Raw genomic sequence first — 12074 nt, forward strand, 5'->3', positions numbered from 1 at the left:
CTATAACTTTACCGCCAAAAGGCTTGTCCTCTGGATAATTCATGATATCTCTCAGAGTTCTATCCAAAGATTCAAAGCAATGCTTACTCATCATAGGAGCTTCATCCCAAATAATTAACTTTGCCCGGGTAACCAACTCACCAAGATCTGATCCACGTGAAATGTTACATGTAGACGCCTCATTGGGATTTAAAGGAATACCAAACCTGGAGTGTGCTGTTCGACCGCCATCTAAAAGCAGAGCAGCAATACCGCTAGAAGCGACATTTAAGCATATGTCCCCTTTTGATCTAATAGCAGCAGACAATAATTTCCAAAGAAAAGTTTTTCCAGTACCTCCAAAGCCGTAAACAAAAAACACTCCGCCTGTATCGTGATTCACAGCATTCATAATCTCATCATATATCTTCTTTTGTTCTGGAGTCACCTTAGCCAACCCTTCTTCATGTTTTTCTTTCAATTCTGCACGGTTGTACTTGAGTTCATCCAATAGAAAATGATTGCATTTTTCAACGTCTTCCGATGAAACTTGTGGCATCTGCTTCCATTTTGTAAGTGAAACTCCATTTTTTGTTAGCAGCCTATCTATCTCTTGCAAACAAAATTCCTGTTTCTCCTCATCACTTAGATGGAGATCTGCAACATTTACAAAAACATACCAACAAAATAAAGTTACTCACCATCAATATATTAACTGCTAATCATTCAAATTAGTAAAATAAAAGTTGTATATGATAGTTCCAAATAGAATATATAGATACTACTACAAAACCTTGTAATAGAATATATAGATACTACTACAAAACCTTGTCGTTGCCATTCTCTTCTTTTTCTGCGCTCAATATCTTCTGATAAAATCTACCATGTTTCCTCCCATACCTTCTCTGGTTTCGTTAAACTTTCTGAAAGTACTTTGCAGAGCACCAAAAATTTGCATCTTTGATACCCTTGATATACTCTTTGTCATCATCTAGCAATCCTAAAGCGAAAACCGCATCTCTGAAGGATTCGTGAACAACACCTTTCACAGTTTTGAGATCTTTATATCTTGTAGCACCTCTTTTGATGTTTAAGAGGATTCTCAAATAATAAGCATCCTCTATTGTACGTGGAACAAAGTTAATCCTTCCAATAGCAAATCCTCTATCTCTGATCACAAATTTTTTTTCTTTGCTGTTCCAAGTGAAGTGATTTGGAACTTCTTCAAATAAGAGCTTGGTTGGATCAGGAGCAGGCTTTGGCGGTTTTTTCGCATTAGCACGGACTTTTCTATTTGGAGGATTCTTGTTAAGCTGAAACCACGCCAAAAATTGAGTAGCTTCACTGCTTAATCGACTCATAACACTCTCTTTGGTTTCACCTGGTTTGTAAAAGACTGGTTGTTTTCCTTCTTCATGAAAGTAAAGTTTAACAACTGGTGTTGTTCGATGATGTATGGGAAATTTGAAAATTCTCCATATAGCTTCACAAGCAGATACGTACCTGTTCAAATTGTAATAAGAAACTGCCATTAACAAAGTGATGTATAATCACAATCAGACTATATATATATAACTAATTAAAGTATTAATGAATAAACCTGCAATCAAAGTAATCCTGGACTTCGTCCTTATCTTTCTTAGCAGCAGCCGGGTCACTTGGCTCAACAGTAACTGTGACACGGTCATGTCCTTTATGAACATACTTAAACAGATACTTTATTGACCCTGATTGGTTGCACCACTCAACATTGATATGAGCATGATAACGAAGGGATAGCTTCTCATTATATGGGATTACGTAACGATTATCGCATTGAAAACCATTCTTCTCGACATAAGTACCAGTGTTACGTCTTCTGTAAACTGGAAAGCCATCATTATCAACCCTACTAATGTTGGAATAGTCTTTGGGGAAAAACTTAGAGCATTGTCCATTCACCATACATGGTGAATTCGGATGACCAGCACCACATGGTCCATGAATCATACAATCTTTAACCACTTGGTAAAGTTCTGGTTTCTTTTTCTTATCTGGAATCTCAGCACATATCACTTTATCAATGTCTTCGGCGGTAGACAACTTACTGGTGGGATGCATGAACAACAAAATGTGTGCATGCGGAAGACCTCTTTTCTGAAATTCAATTGTGTACATTGCTGAAAAATACAGAACATAAAAAAGATTAGAGGTAAATTCAAAACACAGATACTAATAATATAAATAACAGCTACAGGTTTAAAAAATACCTGAAGCTGTTTTTCCTAGCAGACTCTTGGTGGTTAGATCATACATAAGATTATCAAGCTTCATCTTGAAAATCCTACATATGATATCTGGTCTATCATCAGACTTCAGGTTCCTCTCTTTACAGAATCTAACAATTTCAGGCCACTTTGGATTGCAAGTAAACGTTATGAATAGTGATGGAAATCCAAAGTGTTTGCAAATAGCCATTGCATCCAAATAATTGTTTGTCATGTACCTTGGTCCGCTAGTAAAGGAAGCTGGAATCTTCAATTCTCTACCTTGTTTTTGCAAATCATCGTTTCCAGCATTTGAATTCCTTTGGATTGAATCTAAGTTAGAGCTCCGAAAATTGGCTTGATTCTTCCTAATATATCTCAGCCTGATTGACTCAATCATAGTGTAAGCGTCAACAATGAACTGCTGAAGCAAGCGCTTAGAACGAAACAAAACATGTTTCTCCTGTTTCCTTTCTTGAAGACGATAAGCAAACCACTGCCTCATACTTACTTCTTTCTGTTCCTTTTGAGCATTCCCTTTGTTGTTGGTCTTAGCTTTCAGTATACCAACTCTAAAACCATCTTCCCCGTGTGGGAATAATAGAGGATATTGTAGTGCTAGATAGGAAACATGCAGTTCACTTATTCTTTTTAGCTTTCCTGAACTTTTCTTCTGTAAAACGATATCACCTTTATCCATATTTTCATGAAAATCTCCTGGAATTAATGCTGCAACTTCAGATGCTGTTGGCAGATTGTATGTCCTTCCATCATCCTTTCTCTTGGCAATAATTCTCATGTGAAAAGTGTCTTCTGAATCTGTATTGAATCTGTCTCTTGCTGATCTAAACGCTTCAACATGAGGGTTTATATCATCTAAAAGCTTGATGATACTTTCAATGATGTCTTTGTTCAAATTTTTCTTTTTTGGCCTGTGGCAGATTCACCCTCTTTACTGAAAAATATATAAACTTATTAGATTATAGAAAAACTCAATATTATGTTTCTAATAAAAAGAGATTAACAGAGAAGATACCTCATAATGTTATATCTATTGTCAATCTCATTTTCAGTATCAACAATATACAGCTGTTGAAACTTTGCTTTGTTTCCTGGTTTTGGCTTCATATCACCCATGAGATGGTAATTTTCACCTTGTATTGCAAACATCTGAGGCCCACGACCTTTAGGAACACAATGATCCACTTTCCCACCGATAGAAGTAAATGAGAAAATCATATTGTAAGCTCTATTGTTTTCCCTAAAATGTCTAGCGATTTCATCATTACTGGTTAGCAAATACCACAACAATTCAGGCGAGTCCTTTAGGAAAGGTAAGACTATCTGTCCTTGCATACAACACCCTGAGAACTTTGGATTTTTTGTTTTCCTCCTCTTGTTTAGGCGTTCCCCATACCAAAAAATAGCACCACACTCGCTACAACTAAAGATTGGATCACCTTCATCAACATAAGCTGAATAAAAAATAATCAAATATAGTTAGATCTTACTATAGTAATTCTATTTGCTATTCAACAATATATTACAAAAATTGGAATAATACCATTTTTTTGCTTAGGTGGAATGACAGGGGTTTCCTTAGGTTTACCAAAAGCATTTTCTAACATAGTAAGTATGTCAAAACGTTCTTTAGCTCGATGGATTGCTTCTTTCGGGTTATAAGCACATTCTTTAGCATAGTCATCTTCATCTGATGAAGAATCCGTAGATAATTCTTCTTGACTGCTGCAATATAAATCTTCTTGGTAGTTGTCTTCATATTCTCCTGTTATTATTTGGACATTAGAAATAAGAATATCTGCTTGAGTATGATATTTTAAAATTTTCTCTGACCTTCTGTGGAGTCTTGATAATCTGAGAAATGATCATCTTCATCTGTATCTGTATTGAGATCATTATCCTCCATAAAATCATGATGAGAATCAAGGAAATCATCAGTAACAGAATCCTTTTGTAATGTTAACACGGATCCTGAAGGATTATCTGATACAAATTTTATGATAAAATATGGATAGTTAGTATGAACAAATAGCAACATGGATTTGTTATATATGAAATCTGGATCCATTATTCCAAAAAAATGCATTCTAACATGAAAATTTACCTTTGTTTCTGTTATTTGCCGCAGAAGCTCCGGAAATATCATCATTTTGGGAATAAGAAGATTGAGGTTGATATGAGTTGTCACCGATTATTGTTGAGGTTAGCTGGGATTTGTTGAATGGACTACCTGACACTTTTAATAAAATTTATCGTGTTAGCTTACTCTGAATGATTTTAAAAATACATATACAATCTTTAGACTGTCATACAACAATGAAGAATATGACTTACATGGAATAGGGGAGAAATTTCTTGCTTTTTTAGAAACAGGAGTTTGATATGGAGTGTTTGAAACATTTTCCTGGCCTCTTGCAGTGGAACATGAGAAAGTTCTTTGGTCAGATGGTGATAGTCCACTGCTACTACGTGGTGAGTTAGATATATCTGTCAAAACTCTTTTAAATACGGAATTGATTGCAACAGCAGTTTTGTTATGGCTTTCTGCTGAAGGTGGATCATCTGTAGTACGGAGTACATTAGATGTTGTTCTTTTTCTTTTAGGAGTTGGAGTGACTTCAGAAGAACTTAGACCATGTGTATTATCGTTTTTTTCCATTATGACTTGGTTTCCTGTTGAACATAAAAGGTTTTGCTATAAAACATCAATAGTTTGCAAACCAATTAGATATACTAAAATTATAGAGAGGATAATAAATTTAAGTAGCTCTATGATAGGCTATCAAAATATGAATACCTTGGGATGTAATGGCTTTCCAAATACTCTGTAGCGTATTTCCTATGACATTCCTTCAAAAGTCCAAAAATTTATGATGTTTAAGTGTTTTTGCATTTGAGCTTGAGGAATAACTCTCAACCAACAATCCTTATAATCGACGATAGGAGAAGTATATAATATTAGATATCTCAAGATATTCCATATCTCTTACTAAATTAAGTTGTTTGAGTAAGTTAATATTCTATCTTATCTGTTATTAACTAAATCTATACTTTTGTGATACACAGGATAGTGGATGATAAGAATACCAAACAATAGAGAGCAAGGATCTCAGATCATCAACCTTTATTATTGAGGTTAGTGTCACTCAGAAGGATCAGATTATAGTAAATTTTGCTCAATATAAAAAATTCTTTAATGTACTCTGAAATTTATAAACATAGTTAACATGAAAAAAAGATATTCCATATATTGTGCTAATACTCTATTTAAGCAAAGCTTTTTCACAGAAAGCTTACGAATTAAGCAAAATAAAAGTAAAACACAGATAAGCAAAATTAAAAACAACTGAACATAAGAGTCTAATTTTACAAATAGGGAAATAGCACATTGATTAAAAAAAGTTAACAAACAAAGCATTAAAGTTAAAAAGGAATTTTTTTTAAAGTTAACAAACAAAGCTAGATAATATTTTTTGTCACATAGTTCCAAAAGAGTTCAATACGAAAATAAAACATAACAACTAAAATAAAAAAAAGGAATGAAACTAAAACATCCAGGGAAATGCTCCTCCATTTACTTGTTCTCTTCAACCAATTCCATCATCAGATCATCTTCATCATCATCAGTGAAGCTACGACTGTGGAAAAACCAAAACCAATTTAGTGTATCACATATTAAATTGATAGTATATTTATAATAAGTCTAAATTACACTTACATATATCGTGGAATATCTAAGTCATAGAAAGTTGGATTGAGGTACAAACGCGAACAACTAAATTCGCTGAGCAAGACATTTTTGCCTATAGCACAATTATAAAAGATATATTTTAGAAATATATACTATTTGAAATACATAAGAGAGTATAATTAAAAGAATGGGACAAAGAGTTTGAAAAACTAACCATGATACTCTGTGATTCTCTAGTTGCGAAGTACAGCCACAATTGGTTCATTATTATATGTAATGGCGTCGACCTTATCAGACCACTTGGTGATAAAGAAATCACACATCTTACTAACAGCAATGCACTTGATTATACAACCCCTAAAAAAATGTTCCATTAATAGAATTCTGTAAATTCTATTTGCATATCATAGCTATTAGATCTTACAAATATGACAAAACTTAGAAATAGTAAAGCTTACATATTGTCCATGATCTTAAAAGCCACATATCTTGATTCATTGTCTGACTCTCCATGACGACAGACATAAGGAAAGCTCATCACACCGGAGACAGCAGAAATCACACCGTTAGCATCTAAATTATAAAAATGAACAAAATAAACAAAATGTTATCAGTAAACTAATATCATGGAGTTCGAGAGAAATAAATTTAATCATTGTCTTACCAGTCACAACTTCTTTATTCGATTCCATAGCATACTTGACTTCAATAGGGAAAACAAAATCGAAAAAGTTACTCCATGATCTCTCTTTCACAGGCCACATTCCTGTTTCTGAAATAAACCTGATTTCAATTGGAGAGGATGTATATCTGATGCTGCTCCCGGGTTGGATAACCTGGAAATCAGACATGTGATACCACTTTCCTTCTTTCAGCACTCGTTGAAAATTCCAAAGGTATGTCCCAGATGGAATCCTTGCCTCGATGCTTCTACACTACAGAATCAAAACATTAAAAATATGAGTTTTACAAAAAATAAAGATAATTTAAATGCAAGGTAAAAGTAAACAGAAAGTGAAACAAAAGCTTGATACCTTTTCATATACCAGAATCATGATTGTTTCAGAACCAGCAGAACCCAAATCATGTTCCCACATACACATGATCTTAACACAAATCCTCCATGTCGTCGAGTTTACATGCAAATCAGATAAACTGTGAACAGACTCCATGGGATATACACGTTTGTTTCTTTGCATTGAATAGAAAAGAGTCGATGGTTTCTGTGGTTATTTTAAATGAAAATATAGGTGTATATATACGAATATGACTGAACAGATTCAAAGAATACAGTTTGAAATAGATATGGAAATATGAATCGTTTGGATGTGTTATTTAGATATATTTCATTTTTATTATTTAAAAATTTGAGGTAAATAATGATTAAGAATGATTCTTTTTTTCTAAAACAACTAAAAACCTTTTTAGAAAACAAATGATTGCTTATAATCACAGTTTCCATAAATGTAGGTGTTCCAAGATACTCAAAATTGAATCCGGATTCAAGATAAATTACCAGCAAGTTGTTGGAATATCTTGTTATGGATTTAGGATATAAATTAGACATTTTATTGTTATTAAAATTACAAAATTATATCAACAGATTTAGTAAGAATCTAAATTGAAATACAACTGATTCCACTGAGATTTCCTATTAATGAAATGTTTGTTGATTTACTTATAGGATTATACTAAAGCAGTTAAACTAATTGGATAAAGATCAGTCTGGACAAAGCCGTTAAAAAAATCTATAATCCTTTAAAGTAATCCTACAAACTTTTATTGCATTTACAATGGTTTTAGGATTATAGATAGTATCTAAAGTATAAGAAATAAGTTTTCTCTTTTTTGTTAGATATACCGGAGAAAGAATATTTATTAGTCATGGTTTCTTCTCCAAGATCCCATTTGATATGGACATATGAAATTAGGCCATAATTAAGAGTTCTCTTATAAGCTTTGGCTTAAAGAGTAATTCTAGAATATATAATGTTAGGAGGGTAGAGCAAATAATCAAATTAAATACAACCAAATGATAAACCATGACTAATAAAACTCGTAGATAGAAATTGAAACTAAGGATAAAATGTTTGAAAAGTTATTGTTTGAAAAACAAAAACCTAAAAAATAAGATAGAAATGTAAGAAAGATACTTAATAGAAAATAAAAATTCAATCCATCAGATAAACTTTATTTTAGATCGTTGAGTATTCCCTCCCTCACTTTGCTCCCTTCTGACCTTCGATCTTCTCAACCTTAATCTTCTTCAAAAGAACTTTCTTCTGTTCTGCTTCACTGACTTTGGTGATGGCTTCTTGACCTGCCTCATCAAGTTTGTGTAGAAACTTAGGCTGATCATGTTCCTTCGGATTGTCTAAGTCAACGACACCATCGACTTTAAGATCAGTAGGCTGATCATTTTTCTTCGAATTGTCTACACCAATGACACCATTGTCTTTAGCATCAGATTGTTTTCCAGTGCATTGTTTCTTGCTTGTGGAGTTTTGATCATATCCATCCGAACCATCTTCTTTTCTCTTTGATGATGGTGTAGACAGTGAAGTATTAATAGTCTCATCCTTATCAGAACTATTAGTCAGCATCAAAACCTAAAACAAAATGAATTTTTATTTAGGCGAGTAAGGAACAATAAAGATCATCATATCATATAAATCACACTGAAAATATTAAAATGTATTACCTGGTCACTGGAACTCATGGATGAAAGATCCACAGGATAATCAACTTCAGCTTTAAGGTCAGCTTGATTGAGGTTCTGACTTGTTAAAACCTCATTCACTTTGTATTCATCATTTCCTCTTGAGATGTTGTCTTGCTCAACACAGACTACGAACTGGTAAGTCTTTCCAATGATATTTTTAACTATATCAGGAACTGGGAGAGGGTCATCAAGTTCCTGTATAAAGTATAGATATTAGATTATAATTTACCAAGAAAAGAATGGAGATAAATGCAAGTAATCACTAATTACAGCTTCATTAGTGCCCTCCAAGAGTTCAGTAGCAGGAGTTCCGATAATTTGCTCAACAAAACTATCAAACAACATAAGTTTGCTCTCCCCTGTGATGTCCATAACGTCTAGATGAAGCCAGTACCTTAGATAGATAAACAAATAATGAGAATAAATACTCTTAATCAGGAAGTCATAATTTAAATTTAAGATAGTTTACAAAAACAATCACCTTGCTTCAACAGCAGAAACTTCTGCATTACATTTCTCACATCTGTAAAATAACTTCTTGGCACCAGAGCTAAGCAGTTTCTTACTTTGTACTACCTTTTTGTTACATTTGATGTGTGCATAATAGTACCAGGAGTAGTCCAAGTCAATTTGCAAAATGGTACAGAAGATTTTAACCTTCTCAACCTTGGAAAATAACAAAGAGTGAGTAAATATTTTATGTACTTCCGAATATAGTAAGAATATTGGCGATATTAAAGCTGTAGAAAATACCTCATAAGAAGCCTTAAGCTCAGCAATAGTATTTAGAGGTAAACCTAAGGACCTCTGTTCACGCACCTTTAGAGGCTGGAATCTAGGCTTAGGTCCCATGATAGTCAAGGCAAGTCCATCAGATGGAAGCCTGAAACACCACAAACACGAAAAAAAATTCAGTCTAATACAAAAACAAAATTGTTTAAAAAGGAATGTAGAAGACTCACATTCTCCTAAAGTCTTCAACTTCCGTCAAAATTGGATTGATTAAAACGTCCGAAGCATCAAAAGCATTAGAAATACTCCTAATATCTGCAAGTCATAATGGTAAACAATGATAAATATATGATGATCAATTTTATATAGGGTCATGTAATTCATGAGTAATAACATTACATACCTTTCCATTCTCCTAACTTCGCCCACCTTACCAAAACTATAACGATAGAACCAAGAGATTCTTGCGCAACTTTGCTAATTTGGTCAGCAAATTTACCCCAGAGTGAGCATGGTAGATGGTTATCACTACACAAACGAATATTAAAGAATTAAAAAGATTAACATAACCAAAACTTACCACCGATATAATAGAGTTGCGTAAAAAAAACGAAAATGCTTACTCAGTGTCTCTCAGCTGAAAATCAATCTTCTTGGTAGGCTTGCCTTGGACGTCGATCGTTTGCGCTTCTCCAACATTCACCAATTGACCAAGGACATCTACAACACAATCGTAGATGTAAAATCAGCAACTATAAATAACTATAATAGATAGGATACACAAACAAATAAGTATAAATAATACTCACCAACCAACTTGTTTTGATCCAAGTTACCAGCCATAAATAATAGTTGTAAAATCAACTAAATCAAGCCAAACCTCATTACAAATAGATGGTGAGGGAGAGAAGACAATAGAGTAGTGGAAATTTATTCTGTAGGGATGAATTGTTGATCGATATTGTCCCGTTGCTTTATTAACTGAGAAATCATCAATGATTTTCCAATCTCCTTTCTTCACATAACGCTGGAATTTGCTGATGTGTTCCTTTTTGATGCCTGCTTGAATTTTGTTACCCTGTAATGGAAATAAGATGAGTTAAAACTTCCCTCACATATATTACAAAAAGCATTTTAAAAAGTTTCAATGTTTCTTACAGCCTCATCTGCTAAAATCATCTCTAATGACATGCCAGAACCTTTTGTAAAATGAATCCATGAATGAAGTATTCTAACTTGAATACACCAAGCTGTCTTGAAAGGCTTCAAGCTGTTGACTGGTGTGTATCGTGTAAGCTGAGTCATTTGTTGGTGTTTTTTTTGCAGGTTATAAGAAAAGAGAAAGAGAGGATTTTGGTTTGTATTATGCTAAAGGTAAGTGGCTTACTTATAGTTCTAGGTAGTCGATTAGGATAAAATAAATTTGAAAATATATTAGTTAATTTGTAAAAGGAATATCCTAGATATATTCTAGATTAGTAGAATATAGAATCGTAACATATTCAACAAAGAGATTTGCCAATATTTTTAAAGGATTTTTAGGAAACTAACCTAAACCATTTTATCTTAATATAACTATTTGTTGATAACAAAGATTTTAAAGAAACTGAAAATATTCAGAAAGATCCCGTGCTGTAGTAATACACGAATTCGAATTTTAACTTTTGTTTCAGTATATATCGAATGATACCTTTTTAGAACTATATACATGAAAATAATAGTTTATTGAAAATTCGAATTATATTATATAACATTTTTCAATGATATAACATTTTTAATTTTGAATCTTACATTTTGAATAACATTTTCATTTTCAAATAATGGATTAGTATATAACATTTTCAATAACATTTTCGAACTATATGAGTAGTATAATTGAAAATAGGATTTTTTATAAATTTAATTTATATAAAATGTTTTCAATGATATATCATTTTCATTAACATTTTCAATAACATTATTCTAAAACATTTTCGACTTATATATTAGTATACAACATTTTTACTAAATGTGTTACATTTTCGAATTGATTACTATATAACAATTTCGAATTATATTAATTATGTAATATAGTTATTATCAAAAATATATGAATTATATAAATTATAATTGTAATAAGTTTTTAATATATAAATTAATTAATTATATAATTTATATGAATTATATAAATTATATAAACAAAATCTTTTAATATCTTTAAACCCGTTGACCCGTTGACCCGTTAATATATATTAGTGACATGGAATAAATTTTATGATTAAAATTCTCTAATGGCATATATTGTAATTTCTTACAAAATTTAAGTTATGATCCTTAGGATGTACTTCCCAAATATTAGTATAGGATAAAAACTGATGTTAAGCTAAATTATACTAGTTTTATTTCTCTGTATATTTTTTTTGCAAAATATAAACGTAAAAAAGATGCACAATATACATTAACATCACTTTTAAACGTGATACACAATATATACATCAATAGGAAATGATGCTAAGAATAATTCTTTTTAACTATTTTAATTAAAACTAATTAAAAATATTTTACTATAATTAATTGACGCTAAATTTTCGTTAGTCTAGGTCAAGTATTGCAAAATTATTAAATATAAAATTTTAAACTTAACATACATACATATTAAAACCTTAATCTAATAACAAAATAATAAATATTTCACAAAACGTAA

The 12074-nt window shown here is 32.0% G+C and overlaps 1 protein-coding gene across 1 annotated transcript; it reads right to left on the reverse strand.

Annotated features, from left to right (window-relative positions):
* Nucleotides 1–8111: 8111 nt before the first annotated feature.
* On the reverse strand, nucleotides 8112–11135 carry LOC9316861 (replication protein A 70 kDa DNA-binding subunit D). The gene is given in 11 exon segments (XM_021029998.1): nucleotides 8112–8546; nucleotides 8639–8854; nucleotides 8933–9053; nucleotides 9141–9325; nucleotides 9413–9542; nucleotides 9622–9706; nucleotides 9795–9919; nucleotides 10015–10111; nucleotides 10201–10234; nucleotides 10236–10469; nucleotides 10550–11135. Coding segments are annotated over 11 exon segments (1764 nt in total). The 5' UTR covers nucleotides 10697–11135; the 3' UTR covers nucleotides 8112–8156.
* Nucleotides 11136–12074: the final 939 nt, after the last annotated feature.

This window comes from Arabidopsis lyrata (genome assembly GCF_000004255.2).
Source record: "Arabidopsis lyrata subsp. lyrata unplaced genomic scaffold ARALYscaffold_4, whole genome shotgun sequence".
Classification (NCBI taxonomy): Eukaryota; Viridiplantae; Streptophyta; class Magnoliopsida; order Brassicales; family Brassicaceae; genus Arabidopsis; species Arabidopsis lyrata.